This window comes from Bos grunniens, chromosome 18, assembly GCF_055505025.1.
Source record: "Bos grunniens cultivar Pamir isolate PY7600 chromosome 18, Bosgru_T2T1.0, whole genome shotgun sequence".
Classification (NCBI taxonomy): domain Eukaryota; kingdom Metazoa; phylum Chordata; class Mammalia; order Artiodactyla; family Bovidae; genus Bos; species Bos grunniens.
In genome coordinates, this window is record NC_141182.1 from 46,590,355 (window position 1) to 46,611,789 (window position 21,435).

The 21,435-nt window shown below is 59.0% G+C and overlaps 2 protein-coding genes across 29 annotated transcripts; one reads left to right on the forward strand and one right to left on the reverse strand.

The window, feature by feature from the left end:
* Nucleotides 1-287: 287 nt before the first annotated feature.
* On the forward strand, nucleotides 288-13,500 carry ARHGAP33 (Rho GTPase activating protein 33). 10 transcript variants are annotated; one of them, XR_015145776.1, is made up of 23 exons: nucleotides 288-474; nucleotides 2,390-2,487; nucleotides 2,566-2,650; nucleotides 3,005-3,085; nucleotides 3,193-3,330; nucleotides 3,747-3,839; nucleotides 4,555-4,677; nucleotides 4,765-4,842; nucleotides 4,928-4,994; nucleotides 5,077-5,136; nucleotides 5,230-5,382; nucleotides 5,467-5,569; nucleotides 6,493-6,637; nucleotides 6,715-6,797; nucleotides 6,882-6,989; nucleotides 8,752-8,897; nucleotides 9,024-9,283; nucleotides 9,532-9,685; nucleotides 9,770-9,915; nucleotides 9,995-10,069; nucleotides 11,088-11,762; nucleotides 11,859-12,250; nucleotides 12,335-13,500. XR_015145776.1 is itself a non-coding variant. In XM_086351807.1 (22 exons), the coding sequence occupies exons 1-22, from the start codon at nucleotides 469-471 to the stop codon at nucleotides 13,109-13,111; spliced, it is 3,789 nt and encodes a 1,262-aa protein (XP_086207933.1). In that variant the 5' UTR covers nucleotides 288-468; the 3' UTR covers nucleotides 13,112-13,500. The 10 variants fall into 10 exon arrangements, 8 of the variants coding, with proteins under 8 accessions (XP_086207933.1, XP_086207934.1, XP_086207932.1 ...); XM_086351807.1 differs by lacking the exon at nucleotides 9,024-9,283 and having other exon boundaries at nucleotides 12,332-13,500; XM_086351808.1 differs by lacking the exon at nucleotides 9,024-9,283.
* Nucleotides 13,501-13,557: 57 nt separating this feature from the next.
* LOC147353688 (inactive serine/threonine-protein kinase TEX14-like) lies at nucleotides 13,558-20,498 on the reverse strand. 19 transcript variants are annotated; one of them, XM_086351859.1, is made up of 16 exons: nucleotides 20,464-20,498; nucleotides 19,552-19,762; nucleotides 17,545-17,659; nucleotides 17,009-17,174; nucleotides 16,779-16,924; nucleotides 16,637-16,697; nucleotides 16,435-16,559; nucleotides 16,215-16,307; nucleotides 15,498-15,836; nucleotides 15,263-15,420; nucleotides 14,992-15,185; nucleotides 14,893-14,907; nucleotides 14,418-14,573; nucleotides 13,995-14,233; nucleotides 13,841-13,890; nucleotides 13,558-13,751 (listed from the first exon to the last, which is right to left on the reverse strand). In XM_086351859.1, exons 2-15 carry the CDS (start codon nucleotides 19,682-19,684, stop codon nucleotides 13,872-13,874), a joined length of 1,959 nt encoding a protein of 652 aa, XP_086207985.1. In that variant the 5' UTR covers nucleotides 19,685-19,762; nucleotides 20,464-20,498; the 3' UTR covers nucleotides 13,558-13,751; nucleotides 13,841-13,871. The 19 variants fall into 19 exon arrangements, 18 of the variants coding, with proteins under 18 accessions (XP_086207985.1, XP_086207976.1, XP_086207979.1 ...); XM_086351850.1 differs by adding an exon at nucleotides 17,310-17,387 and having other exon boundaries at nucleotides 14,893-15,185; XM_086351853.1 differs by having other exon boundaries at nucleotides 14,893-15,185.
* Nucleotides 20,499-21,435: the final 937 nt, after the last annotated feature.

Genomic DNA, 21,435 nt, shown 5'->3' on the forward strand with positions numbered 1-21,435 from the left:
AATGTCAGAAGAGCCATCACTGACAGTGGACTAAGGGAAGGGTCCACTGCTTACTGTTGGAAATGTTAAAAGCAAAGCATAAAGAACCTGGGGGTGTGTCTCAGGAGGGGAATGACGGCCAATGAAACGCAGGCATGGGCGTGGTGCTGTCAAACTTCGCGGGGCGGGACCGAAGAGATCTAGCCAGAAATAGGACCCAAGCTGAAGCCAATGATTAGCCGCCAGGTGGGCGGGGCGTCGTCCTAAGGTCAAGGGTAGAGCCAATGAGATTCTTCGCCGCGTCCCTCATCGCCCCCGCCCCCGTGGAGAGCGCGCGCCAGAGGCACGGGCAGCCGTTAGAGGCGGGGCCTGCAGCCGCCCGCGCGCGGCTCGCGCCCTCCCCTTTGTGTCGCCATGGCGGCGGCATCGGCGACGAGGACGACGAGCGAGGGGTCCAGCGCGGCTGGCGCCTGAGGAGGCTACGCGGCTATGGTGGTGAGGCGCCCACGCGGCCGTCCGTCCATCGGCGAAGTCAGTCTGTCCGCGCGCGGCCACGCCCCACGCGCCCCGCCCCTGGCCCCGCCCGAGTCCGCGGCCCGCGCCGCCCCTCACCCCTCATCGCGGTCCCTCTCGTACCCCGGCCTGGTCTTGGGCTCGAGCCCTTACCCCGGCCCCGCCCCCTCAACGCGCATCCCCGTTCCACGCCCTGTATGGGGGTGACAGTGGCCGAAGACCCAGACTTGGGAGGAAAAAGGGCTGGTCCAGGGAAGGACCCCGCATCCTCTAAGTGGCCTTCGCGGAGGCCTTCTGAGGGTCTCAGAGTCCTCCACCAGCCCCTGTCCCAGATCCATCCCCAGCATCGTCATCCCATCCTCCTCCTCTCCTTGGCTTAGACCCCTCCTCCTCCTACCATCAGCCCCTTTCTCATTCTTGAGCCCCACCCCCACCCGGCTCCATCCTCAGCCTGACCCTTTTCTTCTCCTTTCTCATCCCATCCCAGTCCTTCTCAACCAACCCTCCCTTACCCCCTCCCCGCATCAGCCTGAACCTTTACTTCAGCCTCTCCAACTGCTCCCCTCTTCCTTACTCCACCTCAATCCCCAGCGTGCATTGTACCCCGCGATGTGATCGTTGGGTCCTCTCCATCTTCTTGTCCTCATCCGCCCTCCCCCACCGTCTCCCTCTCCCACCATGCTGCTCCTGCTCATTCATCCATTCATTCCCTCATTCCCTCACTTAGCATTCACTGAGACCTCTGTGTAGCCGCTTTGCTCCAGGCACGGAGAAAGTCAGAACCCATCCTGCCTTGGGGAACTTCATGGGCTGGAGGGGGACCGACCCAAGGGTGAGACCCAAAGGATGAAGTCGGGGTTGTGGGAGAATGAAGGAGGGAGAGGCTAGGGCCCATTCTGGGAAATCCTCATCTGGCAGATGGTTAATTTATTCATCAGATTTCACCCAGCCTCTGATGGGTGACTAAGCTGGCACTGGGCATGGGACCCAGAGAGGAATCAGGCACAACCCTACTTGTGAGGAGCTTCAATTCTCTGCCCAGCTCTGTGCAGGGCAGTGCTGGGGGAGTAGGGACTGAGCCTCAGTCCAGTGGGGGAGCTGGACTTGTCACCAGATGGGGACATCTCAGAGTGCACAGGGCTGTAATGAGGGAAGTTAAGGCAACATCATCAAGCCTGGGATGGGGGAGGCTACCATGAGAGTCAAATCTGAGGGCTAAGTGAAAGCACGGGGAAAAGATGGGGATGAGTGTTCCATGCAGCGGGAACAGCCTTTGCAAAGGCCTAGAAGGAAATGAGAAGATGATTCTTTTGTTGGACTCTTAGAAGTCTGAGAGCTCTGAGAGTAGAGGCAGTGGGAAGAAATGAGGCTGGGGAGGTAAGCAGAGACCACAGTATCTAGACTTTATCTTAAAGACAACAGGGAGCCATTGAAGATCCCTGACCTGGGGAGAGACAGAGGCAGATTTGTGTTTTGTGAAAGTGATACTGACTCTTGCTGTGAAGAAGCTGGCAGGAAGGGAGAGGTGGAAGCAGGGAGACTGATAAGATGGGAGCTGTGATTGTCCAGATGTTGATGAAAGGCGTGGAAAGGCACAACCCCTTCTCTCCTGGGGCTAGAGGAGGCTTTTAAACAGGGAGAGATAGTACCAGCATGCTCTTGCCCTGACGCACCCATGGCCCCTGCTCTTTCAGTCCCCCACTCCAGACTACACATAAAGAAGCAGACCTACCCTGAGCCCGGCCTTCACCTCCCCCTGACCTACCCCTCTATTCCATGCTCAGGACAGTGTGTGGAGCAATTCGGGCCTGCAGGCCCAGGCTGCCAGATAACAATGCTCCCGTTGTCTCTCTGCTCCCATCTCTGGGGGCCTCTGATTCTTCTTTCTGCTGTACAGGCTCGCAGCACTGACAGCCTGGATGGCCCAGGGGAGGGCTCGGTGCAGCCCCTGCCCCCTACTGGGGGACCCAGTGTGAAGGGGAAGCCTGGGAAGAGGTGAGAGGTGAGGGAGAGCCTCAACCTAGGAGGGGAGCCAAGCATAGGGCTGCTAGTGATCTGTCGTCTGTCCCCCAGGCTCTCGGCTCCTCGAGGTCCCTTTCCCCGGCTGGCAGACTGTGCCCATTTCCACTACGAGAATGTTGACTTCGGCCACATTCAGGTATGGGGGTTGCACCCAGGTGGGTAGGTGGGATCCCACCCAACCCTGAAGCAGCATCAGCCACTTTACCCCTGAAACCTCCCCGCCGGGAGTGACTGCTCAGTGGCAGGAGCTGTAGGGCAGAGGGGAGACTTGTTCCTTCCTTCATTTGTTCCTTTATTCATTCAGCAATGACTTTGTTAGGTGTGAATTTTGTGCCAGGACCTTGGATTCTGACTGAGCCATCACCAGGCCTTGACTGTGGGGAGACTCAGGAGGTGGACACGGTCCCATCCCTTGATAGTGCCGACCTGGAGAGGTCAGGACAGGGACAAAAGTGAGACCCTCACCAGGGCCTTTTGTTTCCCTCTGCAGCTCCTGCTGTCTCCAGAGCGTGACGGTCCGAACGTCTCTGGAGAGAATGAACTGGTGTTCGGGGTGCAGGTGACCTGTCAGGTGCGGCAGCCGCCCTGCCTCTCCTCTGGCCCGGTGAACTGACTGCCGTGGTCCTCAGCTCAGTATAATGAAGCTGCTGTATCCCCCTGTCCTTCCCACTCCCACAGGGCCGTTCCTGGCCAGTTCTCCGCAGTTACGATGACTTCCGTTCCTTGGATGCCCACCTCCACCGATGCATATTTGACCGGAGGTTTTCCTGCCTCCCAGAGCTTCCTCCACCCCCAGAGGGCGCCAGGGCTGCCCAGGTAAACTACCTGTCCCAGCCCCTGCTTCAGTCAAGGTGTGTCCTCACCAGTGATGGGTGAAACCATCAAGGCAGGGGAAATAGATAAATATTAAACACTGCTATGTCCTGAGTTCCAACCAGTTGGGGGCCTCAAAACTGCAGCAGGGTGACTCCCTTTAGTTTTTAGGATCATGGGGAGTTTAGGGGGCTCCAGGGGAGGGTCAGAATGGCCAGACCGCTGGGGGCACACAGGGCCTTGGCCCAGACTGTTTATAACTGATAACGACAGTATTTCAGTACTTCACAGTGGAGCAGCACCCATGTGTTCACGTTGAATTTCAGCCCTGCCAGAGGCGAGCCAGGGCAGTACAGGAGGGCGGTGGGCTCTCTTGGGTGGGGTCTTCTCACAAACCCCACTCTGACAACCTGCCCCAGATGCTGGTGCCACTGCTGCTGCAGTACCTGGAAACCCTGTCAGGGCTGGTGGACAGTAACCTCAACTGTGGGCCGGTGCTTACCTGGATGGAGGTGGGCCCCGGGCAGGGGGCTTGGAGCTGGGAGTGAGGGAGGGATGTTTGAGGAGCAAGAAGCAGCCTGGGAGGGTGTGTGGGCACAGGAAAGAAAAGAGCCAGAGTGGAGGAGGCACTGGTATTTCAGTGTCTGTGTGGGCGCTTGCCTGTGAGAGAGAACGCAAGTGGGTGCGTGCATGTGTGTGTGTGTGTGTGTGTGTGTGTGTGTGTGCAGGTGTTGGGCTGTGGGGATGTGAGAATTTCAAGGAATATTGGTATACTGGCTAGAAATAGTTTTGGCTATAGCTAGCAGAATGCCGGAGAAGGCAACAGCACCCCACTCCAGTACTTTTGCCTGGAAAATCCCATGGACGGAGGAGCCTGGTAGGCTGCAGTCCATGGGGTTGCTAAAGTCGGACACGACTGAAGCGACTTAGCAGCAGCAGCAGCAGAACGCCAGGCTAAGAGTGCAGGTTTTCAGATAGCAGATATGCAACGTTTGCTGTGGAGGATGTGGGTGCAGGAGTGAATCAGCATGGTTTCGGGCAGGGGCATCCTGGGACATGGAAGGGAATTTGCTTTGGAAGGGGCAAGAGTGTAGGTGTTTTACCAATAGCTCTGAGTGACAGGGGCACCCAGGTGGGGGACAAGGGGTGGCCTCCAGTGGGGGAACCTTCTCGGTCTTTACTATTGCCTTCTTCTGGCCTCTCCTTGCCACATCCCCTCCATCTCAGCTGGACAACCACGGCCGGCGACTGCTCCTCAGTGAGGAGGCCTCACTCAATATCCCCGCAGTGGCCGCTGCCCATGTGGTAAAGCGGTACACGGCCCAGGCACCTGACGAGCTGTCCTTCGAGGTAAGGCTGTAGGGGAGCAGACTCTGGCTGGGCTCCCACTTCATCTGCACCTTCTGACCCTGCCTCCTCATGCCCACCCACTCCCAGGTGGGGGACATTGTCTCCGTGATCGACATGCCGCCCACGGAGGATCGGAGCTGGTGGCGGGGCAAGCGGGGCTTCCAGGTAAGCCTGGTTAGAGCTGGACAGGTGGGGCTGGGGCACTGCGCCAGCTCAGGTGGCCCCGCCACTGACCCCAAACCCTCCTCAGGTCGGTTTCTTCCCCAGTGAGTGTGTGGAACTATTCACGGAGCGGCCGGGTCCAGGACTAAAGGGGGGTGAGTGTCCTGGGCAGAGTGGGGAGGCCCTCCTGCATCCCTTCCCTGCCCTCCATCCTTTCCACCACTGTTCACCCTGCAGATGCCGACGGTCCCCCGTGTGGTGTCCTGGCTTCCCAGGGTGCTTCCTCTCTGACCTCAGGTAATGTGAACATTACCCGTTTGTAATTACCAGGGGCCAGACCCTGCCCCATCTCCCCATGCGACCCTGTGTGACCAGCCTTTATCTCCACAGCGGTGCCCCGGCCGCGGGGGAAGCTGGCTGGCCTCCTCCGCACCTTCATGCGCTCCCGCCCTTCCCGGCAGCGTCTGCGGCAGCGGGGCATTCTGCGGCAGAGGGTATTTGGCTGTGACCTGGGAGAACACCTCAGCAACTCAGGCCAGGACGGTGAGGCCCAGTCCGCCTCCCCTGCCCTTTCTCCCCCCTAGGCTGTGACCCACAGCAGCAGATCGAACCCTTGCTTTCTCCCAGTGCCCCAGGTGCTGCGCTGCTGTTCTGAGTTTATTGAGGCCCACGGGGTGGTGGATGGAATCTATCGACTCTCGGGTGTGTCATCCAACATCCAGAGGCTACGGTGAGGACCCTCCACCAACCTTCATGAGCACCTGCCACATGCCAAGCATTAAGCTCTAGGGACACCATGGTGAACGAGACAGCCGGAGACTCCTGCCCTCATGGGGTCCATGTGCTGGAAGGAGAGGCAGACAGGAAAGGAGAGAGTTGACGATAGGTGACAGGTGGCCTGGAGAAAAAAAAGACGGGGTGAGGGAGATCATAATAAGAAATCATGGTGGGTGGAGAAGGCCTCCTGGGAGAGAGCTCGCTGTGGAGGAGGTGGGGGAGCGAGCACTGTGGTTGTCCACCATGGAGAGAACAGCCAGTGAGAGGGGAAAGTGGCAGGAGATGATGTCTGAGAAGTGATTAGGGGCGAGTAGGCTCACGGGCTCTTTTTGATGACTGTTAGGCTCTTGGCTTTTACTGGGAGTAAGGGAGGAACCACAGGAAGGATTGTGGGCCAAAGAGGGGCAATAGGCATAACAGTTTAAGAAGTGGGAAGCGCTGAGGCCCGGGCTTCCAGGCGAGAGCAGAGAGCCTGAGGCCAAGGTCCCGTGTATAGAGCTTTCTCACCTGAGAGGCTGCCAGGTTGTGAGCAGAAGCCGCTGGGATTCCAGCTGCAGTTTCCAGTGCCTCTTGGAGCCAGGGAAATGGCACAACTTTGTGGATGGAGCCCAGTCACACTCTGGAGGCAGATGGGCTTGGGTAGCTACAAGCAGGGTGTCTCCCACCAGAGCCTCAGTGTGCTCCTGTGTAAATGGGGCGCCCTTGTCTTTGGCATGCAGGGTTGTTGGGGGGAAGGGAGCTCAGTAAGTACTGCCTCTGAAAAGCCAGCACAGGAAGAGGGTTGCATCTACCTGTGGACACTTTAGGTGTGGGGGCAGGACCCAGCCTGGTGGGCCAGCTCTGACCTGCATCTTCTTCTTGACGTGGTGGCCTCAGGCATGAGTTCGACAGTGAGAGGATCCCTGAACTGTCTGGCCCTGCCTTCCTGCAGGACATCCACAGCGTGTCCTCCCTCTGCAAGCTCTACTTCCGAGAGCTGCCCAACCCCTTACTCACTTACCAGCTCTACGGGAAGTTCAGTGTGAGTAAGGGTGACTGCGAGGTAGGAGGGGCTGGGAGGCGGCAGCCCAGCCCCGCTCACACTGTGCACTGTCTTAGGAGGCCATGTCGGTGCCAGGCGAGGAGGAGCGCCTGGTGAGGGTTCACGATGTCATCCAGCAGTTGCCCCCGCCGCACTACCGGTAAACCAGGAGGGGAAGGGAAGGGTGGTGGTGGACTCCCGAGGGAGGTGAGGCTCAGGCGTCCCTCTCCACTCCCATCCCCAGGACCCTGGAGTACCTTCTGAGGCACTTGGCCCGCATGGCGAGGCACAGTGCCAACACCAGCATGCACGCCCGCAACCTGGCCATCGTTTGGGCACCTAACCTGCTACGGTAAGCTGGCAGCTCACCAGCCTGCTCCCCCAGCTCCCTACCAACTCCCAGGCTGGGCCTGGAGTCTCCCCGCCCCCGCCCCCAACCTCACCCCAGGAACCCATCCAACTTTTGATCATTTCACCCAACACATTATTTCTTTTCTTGTAATTTATTTATGGTTGCGGGGGTCTTCGTTGCTGCGTTCGGGATTTTCTCTAGTTGCAGTGAGCAGGAGCTACTCCTTGTGGTGCACAGGCTTCCCATCGTGGTGTCTCTTGTTGCAGAACACAGGCTCTAGGTGCATGGGCTTCAGTAGTTGCCGCATGTGAGCTCCAGGGCACCCAGGATTCAGTAGTTGCGGCACAGGGTCTCATTAGCTGTGGCTCACCAGTCCTAGAGCTCATGGGCTCAGTAGTTGTGGCACACGGGCTTTAGTTGCCCCAAGTCATGTGGGATCCTCCCAGACCAGGGATTGAACCCACATCCCCTGCATTGGCAGGCAGACTCCTGCCACTACCACCAGGGAAGTTCCTCAACACATATTTCTTAAGTGTTGGGTGCCCGTATGCCCGCCCTTGTTCTCAGCACTGGGGACACAGTGGTGAGCAGGAACTTACACTCTGAGCTCACAATCCTATGCGGGAGATGACAGTGGACATTACCAAAAAAAAAGAGAGCACAGTGTGACAGTGATGAGGGCTGAGGAGAAAGATTACAAAGTAGGGAAGGGAGATCTGGTCAGTCATGGCACTTGACATTTTTAGATAGAGTGGCAGGAAAGGCTTCAGGAAGAAGTCCTTCTTGGCCAGCAGCAAGGTAAGCCCGAAAGGATTTGATGGTGACCGAGACAGGCAAGTTCTCTGTCCTGGAGGAGTTCAGGTCTTCTTGGGAATCAGCTAAATAAATAAACAAATAAAATAGCTAGTACGTGGTAGGTATAAGAACTATGAGCAAAAATGAAGACAGACCTGGGATATATAGGTTTACAGTTTTAAATAAAATAGGTGGGGAAGACTCTGTTGGGAAGGTAACATTTGAATTAACAGCTGCAGAAGGTAAGAGAAGGACCTGGGTGGCTGAGAAGGAGCAAACCAAGCAGAGGGAATAGCAAGTGCAAAGGTCCTGGGGCTGGGTTAGGGCCCAGTGTTTGGAGGCCAGTGTCACTGGAGCTGAGTGAGAGAGTGCAGGTTGAAGGGGAGGAGATGGTAAGGTCAGAGAGGTGATGCAGGAACAGACAGGGGAGTGACTTACAAGTTATGGGTCATGGTGAGGATCTGGCTTTTACCAGGAATGACATGCAGCCAGAGGAGGGCTCTGAGCCAGGAGGGCCCTGATCTGTGAGTTAGGGGTTCACAGGCTCCCTCTGGCTGAGTGTAGGGAGCAGACTGTAGGGATTTGGCGGGGAGCAGGGAGAACAGGGAGGAGGCGGTGTGTTGGTCCAGGAGGGAGAGGATGGAGGCAGGGCCAGAGCAGGGGCATGGGGAGTTCAGATTCTGCATAGAGTTTGTGGGTGGAGCCCACAGGGTCTCCTGCAGTTGGATGTGGGTGTTAGGGAAAGAGGGGCCAAGGGCAATACCAAGGTATTGACTGAGATGGGATAGGCAGGGAGGGAGCAGGTTCTGGGGAGAGGCTGAGAATCTAGTTCTAGATGTGATCGGTTTGATAAGGTCAGAGACGTTGAATGACAGTCACTGCTTCCACGGCGCCCCACCCTCCCCTGGCCAGAACCCACCAGCTGGAGCTCCAGGCACCCGGCCACCCTCACTCTTCTCCCATCCAGGTCCATGGAGCTGGAGTCAGTGGGGCTAGGGGGTGCAGCAGCCTTCCGGGAGGTGCGGGTACAGTCGGTGGTGGTGGAATTCCTGCTCACCCATGTGGACGTCCTGTTCAGCGACACCTTCACATCTGCTGGCCTTGACCCTGCAGGTATGCCAATCCTATCCCATGTTCTGACTACCGCCCCCCATCGTCAGGGCTGCAGTGGGAGGGTAGGTGGGCTCCCAGCCCCATCCCTATCCCACTGAAGCTGGACCTCCCTTCTGGTTCCTTGAGGACCCCGCCCCGGCCTCTCCCTCCCCTTCCCCCGCCTTCTCATTTCAGCTCCTACGCTCAGGATCCCCACTTCTTGGCCCGGACATCGTTCTTCCTTCACCCCTTGTAGCTTCTGGGGGCACTTGGGGCCATGGGTCCACCTGGGAGGAGGTGGGAGGTCCCCAGACTTGACCCTGCCCCGGCCCCACCCAGACTCCCTGCCCTGCCCCGGACCCCAGCCCAGTCAGGACTCAGCACGTCGGAGGGCCCTCTGGCCCGAGGTAACTGAAGCCAGAGCCGCTGTTCTCGCTGGCTGCTGGGAGCTGCCTCCTCATCAGCTCGTTCTGCCTCACTCCTCCTCCTCACCTGCCTGCTGCCCACCCATTCCCGCCTGATCTGTCCTGGCCCCCTGCCTTGCCAGCCCGGGTGGGCACGCTGCGGGGCCGGGGCTTGGGCTGTAGCGCTTGGCTTTGCCTGTGGCCTTCAACAGCCCCAGGGCTGATGGCTGCCCCCTCTCCCGACTCCTCAGGCCGCTGCCTCCTTCCCAGGCCCAAGTCCCTTGCGGGCAGCGGCCCCTCCACTCGCCTGCTAACACTAGAGGAAGCCCAGGCTCGGACCCAGGGTCGGCTGGGGACACCCACCGAGCCCACAACTTCCAAGGCCCCAACTTCACCTGTGGAAAGGTGAGTAGGATGTCCAGAAGGGAGGGACTGGCCTTGGGGACCCAGCTCCTCAGCCAGCCTCCTATGTCTTGACCCAAACTCCAGGAGGAAAGGGGAGAGAGGCGAGAAACAGCGGAAGCCTGGAGGTAGCAGCTGGAAGACCTTCTTTGCACTGGGCCGAGGCCCCAGCATCCCCCGAAAGAAGCCTCTGCCCTGGCTAGGGGGCACCCGGGCCCGACCGCAGCCTTCAGGTCAGAGGCGGGGCAGTGGGCGTGGTGGCTGGAGAGGCACCCTGGAGTGCCCCCATGACCCTTCGTCCTCTCCCTGCAGGCTGCCGACCTGACACTGTCACACTGAGGTCTGCCAAGAGTGAGGAGTCTCTGTCATCGCAGGCCAGTGGGGCTGGTGAGCATGGGGTGACCCTTGCCTGTGCCCAGGTGGAGCTGGGAGGGACTGGGGCTCTGAGCTGGCCTCCACGTGGTCTGAGATTTGGGGGTCTTGGGGTTTTTTGTTTTAATCTGGACCTTACGTACAATAAGTTTGATAAAGCTTCACTCTTGGTTCACGATGCACTCTGGTCATTGGCCCATGCAGGGTCCTTCTAGTCTTTTGTTCATCCGTTTCAAAAAAAATTAAATAGTATCATGAACACCCATGAACCTGCTGGCCAGAAGTAAAGGCCTCCCACCACAGTACGTGCGAACTCCTCCCCTCCCACCTGCTGCCTCCCCACCTCAGGGGTCCTCTGATGGTCTTCGTCCCTTTGCTTTTACAGTTTTGTCACCTACAGGTGTAGGGGTCAACAACACACTGCTAGTTGTTCTGAATCTTTGATTAAAGGGTATCATTAAACAGGGGTATCATGCTGCGTGTGTACTCACTCACCACTGCGTCACAGGCTGCCGTCCGCACAGCTGGCGTAGCTCAGGCTCCTTCCTCTCCATCACTGTCCATTGGCGAGTGTGGGTGTCCCCTCAGGGGAGGGGATGCTTGTCCATGCCCCTCCTGATGGATCTGCGGGCTCCGACAAGCGCCCCAGGAGTGAAGGCGCACACTGTATGATACGCCCACATCCAGCTGTACAAGACGAGCCCCAAGTATTTCCCAGATGTGGTCACCTCAGGCTGTCCTCCCAGCTACCGGGTATGAGATCCTGTCGGTCTCAAGCTTGTAGCCAGTGGGGTTGTCAGACTTTGTTCTTGCTTCTGGAACAGTTCTCTTCATGGACTTGCCACTGATGTCTTCTATCACCCATGAGTCTGCACAGCTCTCCCTGGATCCCCAGCCATTGTGACCCTAGGCAGAGACGTGTCTCTGTGTGTTATTTTCCCAACTTACTGGGGGTGTGTGTCCTGTTCTCACTGATGTATCTGGGTAGGTAGTTCTGATCCCTGACTCCCCCTCCCCTGCACTGCCCTTCCAGGCCTCCAGCGTCTGCACAGGCTACGGCGACCCCACTCCAGCAGTGACGCTTTTCCCGTGGGCCCCGCACCCGCTGGCTCCTGCGAGAGCCTGTCATCATCCGAGTCCACCGAGTCCTCCTCCGAGTCATCCTCCTCCTCTTCCTCTGAGTCCTCCGCAGCTGGGCTGGGAGTACTCTCTGGCTCCCCTTCACACCGAACCTCGGCCTGGCTAGACGACGGTGACGAGCTGGACTTTAGCCCACCCCGCTGCCTGGAGGGGCTCCGGGGGCTTGACTTTGATCCCCTTACTTTTCGATGCAGCAGCCCCACCCCTGGGGACCCGGCACCTCCCGCCAGCCCGGCCCCCCCAGCCCCCGCCTCTGCCTTTCCACCCAGGGCAACCCCTCAGGCCCTCTCGCCCCGGGGCCCCACCAGCCCTGCCTCACCCGCTGCCCTGGACATCTCGGAGCCCCTGTCTGTGTCAGTGCCACCTGCTGTCCTGGAGCTGCTGGGGGCTGGAGGAACACCCGCCTCAGCCACCCCAACACCAGCCCTCAGCCCCAGCCCGGGCCTGCGCCCCCACCTCATCCCCTTGCTGCTTCGTGGAGCTGAGGCCCAGCTGAGTGACACCTGCCAACAAGAGATCTGCAGCAAGTTGGCATTGCCTGGTCCCCGGGGAGCCCAAGGCCAGCATGGTGTGTCCTGTCCAGCCCAGCCCAGCCCAGCCCACTCCCTCAACCCCGAGGCTGTGCCCAAGACCTGGCTGACTCCTCTTCCCGTTCCTCTCCTAGGTGCTGGTATGGATTCACCGCTGCTGCCCCCTCCCCTGTCCCTTCTGCGCCCGGGGGGGGCCCCACCCCCGCCTCCCAAAAATCCAGCACGCCTCATGGCCCTGGCCCTGGCTGAGCGGGCTCAGCAGGTGGCCCAGAGACAGAGCCAGCAGGAGCAGGGGAGCACCCCTTCTGCTCCTCAGTCCCCTTTCCGCCGTTCACTGTCCCTGGAGGTGGGCGGTGAGCCTCCAGGGACCTCAGGGAGTGGGCCACCCCCCCACCCCCTAGCCCACCCAGGTGGCTGGGCTCCAGGACCCCCACCCTCCTTACCAAGGCAACAAAGTGATGGGAGCCTGGTGAGGAGCCAGCGGCCCACAGGGACCTCAAGGAGGGCACCCCGAGGCCCTGCCCAGGTCAGTGCCCAGCTCAGGATGGGTGGGGGGTGTGGGGCTGCACCAGAGATGGCAGCCCAGTTCCTGTGTTCTGTCCCCCAGCAGGTTCCCACCCCTGGCTTCTTCTCAGCCCCCCGGGAGTGCCTGCCACCCTTCCTCGGGGTCCCCAAACCAGGCTTGTACCCCCTCGGCTCCCCATCCTTCCAGCCCAGCTCCCCGGCCCCAGTCTGGAGGAGCCCCCTGGTTCCCCCTGCACCACTGGACAGAGGAGAGAACCTGTACTATGAGATCGAGGCGGGTGAGGGGTCCCCCTACTCTGGCCCCACTCGCTCCTGGAGTCCCTTGCGCTCCATGCCCCCAGACAGGCTGAATGCCTCATACGGCATGCTTGGCCAATCCCCACCACTCCATAGGTCCCCCGACTTCCTGCTCAGTTATCCACCACCCTCCTGTTTTCCCCATGACCACCTTGGCTACTCAGCCCCCCAGCACTCGGCCCGGCGCCCCACCCGACCTGAACCCCTCTATGTCAACCTAGCCCTGGGGCCCAGGGGCCCCTCACCCGCTTCTTCCAGCTCCTCCTCTCCTCCTGCCCACCCTCGCAGTCGCTCTGATCCTGGCCCCCCAGCCCCCCGCCTCCCCCAAAAGCAGCGGGCCCCCTGGGGCCACCACACCCCTCACAGGGTGCCTGGGCCCTGGGGCCCTCCAGACCCTCTCCCCTACAGAGCAGCCCCACCAGCCTACGGGAGGGGGGGCGAGCACCACCGAGGGTCCCTGTACAGGAATGGGGGGCAAGGGAGGGAAGGGGCTGGTCCCCCACCCCCCTACCCTACTCCCAGCTGGTCCTTCCACCCTGAGAGCCAGACCCAAAGCTACTGCTGAGCCAGAGCTGGGAGGGACCCTCCTTCTTTCTCTTCCCCTCTCACTGATCTTGGTCCAACCTGATCCCTTGTTTTGTATTTTCCTGAGCTTCTGACCCCTACCCCAGGTTTCTAACTTTGTAACTTGCCTTTGATGTGGGTCCCTAACCCGTTATCATAGCCTACCTACCCTGGGCTGACGGGCATGCCCGCCCCCCACCATCCTCCATCCTGGGGCCTCTCGCACAAATCTGAGAGGGTTAGGCTGACTCCTTACCCTCCCTTTCCCTCCAGGGGTCCCCAGCATGTCCTGTCCTGTGCACGGGGGTGGGGGACTGCTCCTGCTATCTCCCCACACACACCCCACTAAACCATCTGACAAAATTAATGAATAAAAATGGTGAAAATGTGGCTGCTGCTGTCATGCTGGGGCCAGGCTCAATGAATAAAGAGGCAGTGACAGGTGGGCTGCTTTCTCATTTTATCATTTCAGCAGGTGCTAAGTGGGGAGTCACTCCTGGGAGGCTCTAAGGGGTGACATCTGCACAGAGGGGGCCACAGGTGCCCTAACAATTGTGTCAGGAGTGGGATTGAGCCTGGGCCCGTCTTCAAGTTGGCATCCACCTTGCAGCTCTGCTATGATCTCCTCCAGCAGGTCCATCCTGGGAGTGGGTGGGGTAGGGTGGGCTGAAGTTGACCTCGAGGAGGAGGAAGGGGCCCGGGGCCCTCCCACCAGCACCCCACTTCTCACTTCTGCAGGCTGGAGAAGCGACTTCCTCTGATCAGCTCAGGGCTGGGTACCTGCAGGAGTAAAGACTACAGCTGCCACCAGTGGCCACGGAGCTCAGGAGGGCCCTGGGAGGGCGGGCTGGGGCAGGGCCTGGGCTTAGGGCCCTCTGCTTCACCTGCCCTCATGGCCTTCCCTGCCAGCAGCCTCCAGGGCATGGGAAGCCTCCCTGTGGGTCAGCAGGCAGGGGTTGGGCTCACAGGGCTGGGGGTCCAGCAGGGCAGCCCTGTGTGTGTGCCGCTGCAGCCCCTGCAGGGCTTGGATCTTAGCTGAGAACTTCCTCTCAAACCGTTCCTCAGAGCTCTGAGTCCCCAGCAGGGAGGCTGAGTCCTGAAGGCTGGTGTGCAGGGCAGGGCCCTGGGGGAAGCAGGGTTGGGCGGGGGCGGGGTGGGGGTTAACCGGTCAGCGAGGGGAACAGTGCGGGTCCCAGGGGTCCCTGGTCAGAGGACAGGCAGCCAGGGAAATTGGGGTTGGTGACAACTTGGGGGAAGGGTCATGGGTGAGCAAATGGACAATGGCGCAGGACTTGGGGTATCCATACTGTTGATCTGGGCTCCAGGCTGTGGTCCAGGCTGACCCTGGCTGTGGGGCTGTGCCCTGGGCAGAGGCCAGGGCGGGGACTCGGGCTGCTGCCTAGAGTCAAGCTGCTGCCCGAGTCCCAGGTGGCACCCCTCTGGACTCTGCTGTGGCCCATGACCTGCAGAGAGCGATGGCAGAGGGCTGGCGTGGGTGGCCCACAGCTCCCTTGGTCCTCCAAGTGCCTGTCCTCGCTCCTGCCTAGGATGGGGAGGGGCCTAGGGACATCACAGCGGGCCACAGGCCCGGGTGCAGTCTTGGCTCTGGGAACCACCTCACAGTACAGTGTCTCTGGGCTTGCAGACCAGCCAGTTGGAAATGGGGCAGGGGCACAGCCGAGCTCTGCTCAGCGCCTGGCCCCATCCCCTCTGGGCCCTCTAACCTGGTAGAGAACCCTGCGGTGGAGGGCACTGTATGGCCCAGTCCCTTGGGGAGCTCACCTCAGAGGCCGAGTCCTGTGGAGAGGAGGCTGGGTGTGGGACACAGGCCCTGCCTGAGGTTCCATGGCTGCCACCCTCCCCTGCCCGCCTGTCCTGTACCTGAGCCATGGCCTCCCGCAGCAGGTATCGTGTACTCTGCAGGCTGCCGCAGCGGTCAGCAGGCCCTAGGCCCAGCCCAGCCCGAACCAGGGCCTGGTAGGGGGCTGGCACCAGGGGGTCCAGGGCCGGGCTCTCACCCGCCTCCAGTTTAGCCTTCACCTCAGGCCCTTTTCTTCCAGCCCAGGGCAGCTCTCCTGTGAGGAAGTATGATTGGGGGACCCAACTGAGGGGGGGGGCTTCAGTGGGGCTGGGAGCGGGGTTACTCACTGACCCGTGAAGACCTCCTGGGCCAAAATGCAGAAGCTGTAGAGGTCTGAGGTGGCCGCAGGCGTGTCACCGCGGATGAGCTCCAGCGGCAGCCATGGGTACAGTTCGGGAGGTGGGGGCAGCCCTGGGCCTGGGCCTCCCCAGGGGTAACCCTGCCGCGGCCTGTGGAGGCCAAGGGACCTGGTGAGTCAGTGGCTGCTGGACGGGGCCACAGGCAGGACAGGGAGGAAGGCACTCACCTGGGCTGCAGCCAGCGTTGGTGCAGCGGGCGCCCATGCTCCAGGCCGCCCACCTTGGCCAGGCCTGGCCGCACCAGCTGCACAGCATGGGAGCTGAGGCCGCCGTGAGCACGCCAGCGGGCCTGCAGGAACAGCAGGGCCTCCAGCACCTGCAGCAGCAGGTGGCTGGGCAGCAGGCCTGGCACGAGGTGGGGGGGTCCCTCTTCTCGCGGGCCCTGGGGGTGTAGCACCACATGCAGGGAGCCCAGCCACACGGGTTCGAAGAGAAGACACAGCCCCGATAGGTCCTCCGAGGGGCTCAGTGCCATCAGCAGCAGCAGGCTGGGGTGGTGCAGGGCGCTGGGCAGGAGGAGAGCAGGCCACTCGTGAGGAGGCCCCAGCCCGCCCGGCCGGGAGCTGACCATCTGCCTCAGCCACCGGACAGAGGAGAAACGGTGACCCTGGGTCATAAAGCCTGGCAGTGGTGGGGCCAGCACCACTGTCCGTGGTACCCTCCCAACACCCACTCCTCTCCGAGGCCTACAGAACTGGGCGCCCACTTTCCCATTGTGAGGTGGGTCACTCCAGTAGGAGGGCTCCATGCCAAGTGCTGGCCCAGGGGTGAAGGCTGCAACCGCGGCCACCACCACATTCCCTGGTCATCTATTTCCAGAACACTCAAGTTGGGCAGGGCGGGTAGAAGACGGCGGGCCTGGGGGGCCAGCTGGAGGGACCCACCTGCAGTGTTGAAGGTCAGCCAACAGCACATCAGCCTGGGCTCCTGGCACCTTCAGCTGCCGCACGGTCACGGGGTGGCCCCTCCACAGAAGGCTGGAGGAAGGCAGAGGGGAGAGAGCGCAGGTCTGAGACAAGGGGTTTCCCCGTGAGGGGGGCAGGAGGGTCGGACTCTTCCCAGCTCTGCTGGACACCAGGCAGGGTGTCGGAGGGGCTCTCTCACTTGGCCATGAGGGTGTGGGAGCTGCTCCTGTAGGTGCGGTCGGGCTCGCCCTGCGCTGGCAGCAGCTCCTTGGGGTCCGCGAAGGGTACACCTGTTACCAGGCCCAGTGGCCACAGGCTGCTCAGCTGGGGGTGGGGAGCAGGACCATGAGGCAGGAAGAGGACAGACACCGTGGTCCCCACTCCCTCCGACATCTGCTTACCTGGCCAAACCCTAAGGCAGGGACATGGGGGGGTCTCCTGGTCTGCTCCGGCCTCCATACCCTGAGGTAAAGGGCCATCTGAGAGCAAGTCCAGGGTAACCAGGCGTGGTGGCTAGGCAGGCCTCAGGACGTGCATCGTTACCTGTTCGCCTGCACCAGACGCAGACCACCACATAGGCTGTGTCCAGAGCTGGCCTGCCACTGGCCCAGGGAGACAGCGGGCGCCAACTCACTGCCATGCACCAGGGCTGACATGTGGGCCCGGCACAGCTGTAACAGTTCCAGCGTCTGGACGGGGCAGGGAGCATGTGGGGTGAGGCAGGGTGGGGGGCCTGGCCCTGAGGCCCTCAGCCCACCCTGGCCACAGCTCACCTCCCAGCTCTGTTTGGCACCACCTTGTTCTGCCCAGTCCTGAGGGCTGTGCCCCTGCTGGTCACGCAGACGCAGGTCGCCGCCTGCCTGCAGCAGGTGTAGGAGCACCAGGCTATGGCCCGAGAAGGCGCCCGCATGCACGGGCGTGCTGCCATCCAGGCAGCGGCTACAGCAGAACAGCGAGCACAGGAATGGGTTAGGAAAGGGACGGAACAGGGACAGGAGGTGGCAGGAGGGGAGCATGGAGAGATACGGGGGTCACTATGCTCGTGGGAAGACGGCATCAGGATGGGGGGCTCACTTGGGGACACAGCAGAGTCCTTGAAAGAGTGAGTGGATGGCGGTAAGCATGGAGGCACCAGGAAGATGGGAATAGTTTCTGGAGGACAAGAAGGGGTTAACTGAGAGAGCAAGATGGGTCACCGGGGATGGGAGGGGGTCTGAGGGAGAGAGGTCTCTGGGGAAGACAGCCCTGGCTCTCTGGGGCTCAGACTCAGGGCGCTGGGAGTGTGGGGCATCACCACGTGTCCACGTACTGGTTGGGGTTGGCACCAGAGGCCAGCAGGAGCTCCACGGCCGAGCTGTGACCCAGCAGCGCCGAGAGGTAGAGTGCCGTCTGCCCAGCCGAGTTCTCGCCATCTACCTGGACGACTGAGGGGCAGGGAGGCTTAGGACTATCCCTGCCCCTTACTCCAGGGGCAGAGGTCCTGGCAACACCTTTCCCAATTCCCAGCCCCCACAATCCCTCCCTGACTGGGTCACCCTCGGCTCCAGATTCCACCTCTATGTCCTGGAACCGCCACCTTCCAGCCGCTGGGGACTCTGCCTCAGAATCCATCTCAACACACTCCTTACCACTAAGTCCACAGAACTAGAACAAGGTGACGTCTACTTGCCCTGCCAACATCCACCCCACCCCCATCCCAGAGGTGTCAAAATCACACAAAGGGGGGTTTCCCTGGTAGCTCAGTAAAGAATCCGCCTGCCAATGCAGGAGACACATGTTCAGTCCCTGGTCTGGGAAGATCCCATATGCCATGGAGCAACTAAGCCTGTGCACCACAACTACTGAGCCTGTGCTCTAGAACCTGGGAGCCTCAGCTGCTGAGCCCCACTGCCTAGAGTCCGCGCTCCACAATAAGAGAAGCCACCGCAATGAGAAGCCTGTGGAGCACAACTGGAGAAAAAGCCTGCACATCAGTGAAGACCCAGCGCAGTCACAAATAAATAAATTTTTAAAACGCACAAAGGTACCCAGGGCAAGAGGGCAAGGCTAATTTTTATGAGGCAAAATATGACCTTAACTCCAAAACCAGATGAGAATTCCAGAACCAGAAATGAAAGTCATACATCAATTCAATTTATGATCATACATGCAAAGCCCCTAAAAAAAGTAAAAGGGGTAACCCAATTGATTTATTCCCAGAAAGCAAGGATGAATCAACAAAAGAAAATCTATCAATGTAAAAAAAACACATTCACAAATTAAAAAATAAAAATCACATTTAACTGTATCAGTAGATGCAGAAAAAGCACTTGGTAAAATTCAATGCCAAAAAACAAAAAAAATTCAATGCCTACTTATGATTAGAAAAAAAAAATCTACCTCAGAAAACTAAGAATAGATGGAAAGTTTCTTACTTGATAAAAATTACAAACCAAAACCCAAGAGCAAGCAAAGTACCTAATGCAGAAACATAAGACTCTTCTCTTTAATATCAAGAATAAAAAAAAAGATGTCCAATGATAACAAGGTTTAGGAGTTCTGGCCAACACTTATGACAGAAAACAGAGACTGTGGTTTAAAGACTGAATAGCTGAGACCACACTGTTACTGTCTGCAGATAACAATAAAGTAAAAGAATCAACACACACTTACAACTATTAAGCAAGCTCAGACAGTGGCTGGATACACAATCAACTTACAAAAATCAGTGAACAACAGAAACTGTAAGTTTGATCATGTTAATTTCCTGCCTACAACTCCAGGGGTTTCCAATTACACACAGAACAAAATCCAACAAAATTCACACCACTCTTAAGGCCTGTTCCTGTCTGTAATTGCTGCCTCCCTGAGTCCTTTTGCTCCCTGCTGCTACTTACATATCCCCAGTTTTGGGGTTTGTGGGGGTTTTTTTGCTTTTAAAATTTACTTTTAACTGGAGAATTATTGCTTTACGATACTGTGTACCCAGTTTGTTTTGATTTTAGGGCTTTGCACTAGCTACTCCCTCTGAAGTGCTTGTTCCCCAGCTGTTTCCATGTCTGGCTCTTCTGCTGTGGGACCCAAGTATCAACCCATTCGAAAGGCCATCCTTCCAGGGTGTCTCACTCATTCTCATCACTCTCTTAAATTCTCATTATAGATTTAATTCATAATGATCTGGAGGGTCATTCTCGCCCCTAAGTCTCCATCACAGACAACAGCGCCTTGGCACATGACAGGTGCCTGATACACAATTGTTAACAGGTCAACTGAAGTTGCATCCTCCTTTCTGCTCCTTGATCTCGTTCCCCGAGGCAGTTTCAGCAGCCAAACTCACCTCTCCGCAGGAGTCGGGTGAGGCCCCACCTTGGGCCCCCAGCCACAGCCAGGCGATGCAGACGGCCCACCTGACTTTCTGGATCCGGAACAGAGCCCAGCTCCACAGGGAATCGAGAACGCAGTGAGGGCATCTGTGGACTCCGTCAGCTCCCGGCCAGGGATCAGTGAGCAGGTCTCATGAGGGCAGGAGGACATGAAGGACTAGATCTCTGGGAGCAATAAAGACAGAGCTGGCTGTGAGTCTTGGGGGGCAGTCTGAGAAATAAAGGTGATTTGGGAGGGGTGTGATTTGGAGAGAGGCATCTGAATGAGACCTGGGAGAGCTTCAGACCAGAAGGTCAGGAGTTCAAGGGAGTCTGGGAGTGAAAAGAAGCTAAGGAAATCTGCTCTCTGTGGCAGAGGAGTAGTAAGGGCTATGAGGATAGGAGTCAGGGGCTTGGGAAGAGAGTCTGAAGACTACATAGGGGCTGGAGGAAGAAGGCTCTGAGGGTTAGGACCTGAGAGGGAGGTGCAGTCTACAGGCTGTGAGACAGGAGTGTCCAAGGAAGGAGGACAGCCTGAGGGCAGGGCCTGCAGGCTGGGAAGGGCCTCGAGGAGGGGTAGGGGGCGGTGGCTGGGGTCCACGGGCTGGGAAAGGGTCTGAGGGCTGGGGGCATGGACTGAGCTTTAGGGAAGTGTCTGTGTACTAGGATGGGGTCTATGGATTAGAAGGGACAGAAGAAAGAAGGAGTCTGAAGATGGTATCTGTGGGCTGGGAGAAAGATGTGCAGAACTGAGACCAAGGCTGAGAAAGGGGTGGGGTCTGTGGGCACAAGATGGGTGGGAAGGGAGAATGGGGGCGGGGTTCTGTGGGCTGGGGGAGGGGCATGGTGGCCAGCTGGGGGCCCAGTCCCCTCAGCTTTGCACCTACCGTTGGGCTCGGACAGTGATCACCATGTGACTGCCACGTGACCCCACGCTGAAGTTCCGGAGGTCTAGGCGGCAATTCCAGGCGCATGCGCATCAGTGCTCGCCAGCCATCTTTGCGCTTGCGTGCAGTAGCGTCTCTTACGGCCCTGAGGCGACCCGGTAGAAAAGACTGCAGTGTCCACCCCAGAGCTGTGGCTGCTCCCTAATATTACTGCCTTGTTGTTTGGAATGCTCAGCCTTTCACCATCCCTGTCTTTCGCTGTCTTCCCATGCTTCTCATTTCAACCCCACAGGCAGTTTCCTGTTCGTCTCTGCCCCAGTCTCTCTTCTTTGCCCCACACGTAGGCTCCTCAGTGTGCTGGACACCTCTCCCTGGATGTCCCCTGGGACCTTCACACCCACCCGGTCCCACACTGGCTTCAGTATCTCCTCCAAACTGCATTTCCTGCCAGATCCCCATCTTAAGAGTTGGTCCCACTGTCCCCTCTCACCCAGAGCCCTGGGTCTCACCCTGAATGTCTCCCTCGTATTCTGGCTATCAGCTCCATGGCCCTTCCACTCAGTCTTCTGGTGGTTCTTTCCACTAGTCCACCCATCATGTGACAGCCAGGGGACTCTTAACTAAAGTCTTACCTGACTCTGTCCCTTCCCCATTTCAAACCTTCCTGACTCCCTAGTGACCTTGGACAGAGTTGAAGCCCTGCCGTGTGGCACCTAAGACTGCATCATCTGCCCCTGCCCATCCTTGTCTCCCCGTTCCCCAGTCTGTTTGTGCACATGCCCTTGGCTTTGAATGCTCTTCTCAATATTTACTTGGTTATTCTTGGGAATTCTCTGGGAAGCCCTCTTGATCACCAGGTGTCTCCTCTGGCCTCCTTCAGCCTCTGGGCTTTCCCCAAGGCTGCCCAGATACTCCCCCGAGCTCACCCATCACAGCCCTGATTACCCTGGGCTGTCACTGCCTGAAGGTGGT

What these genes read in the sequence shown, in the direction of transcription:
- ARHGAP33 (XM_086351806.1), top strand. An exon ending in AGGGCGCCAGGGCTGCCCAG is followed by an intron (nt 3,331 to 3,746) that starts GTAAACTACCTG and finishes AACCTGCCCCAG; the next exon opens with ATGCTGGTGCCACTGCTGCT. An exon ending in CCAACTTCACCTGTGGAAAG is followed by an intron (nt 9,686 to 9,769) that starts GTGAGTAGGATG and finishes CCCAAACTCCAG; the next exon opens with GAGGAAAGGGGAGAGAGGCG.
- LOC147353688 (XM_086351841.1), bottom strand. Translation starts at nt 17,846, where the DNA reads ATGGATTCTGAGGCAGAGTCCCCAGCGGCTGGAAGGTGGCGGTTCCAG. An exon ending in CGTCTGGTGCAGGCGAACAG is followed by an intron (nt 16,698 to 16,778) that starts GTAACGATGCAC and finishes CCTTTACCTCAG; the next exon opens with GGTATGGAGGCCGGAGCAGA. An exon ending in GCTGACCTTCAACACTGCAG is followed by an intron (nt 15,837 to 16,214) that starts GTGGGTCCCTCC and finishes CCTCCTGCCCAG; the next exon opens with CGCCCTGCACCACCCCAGCC.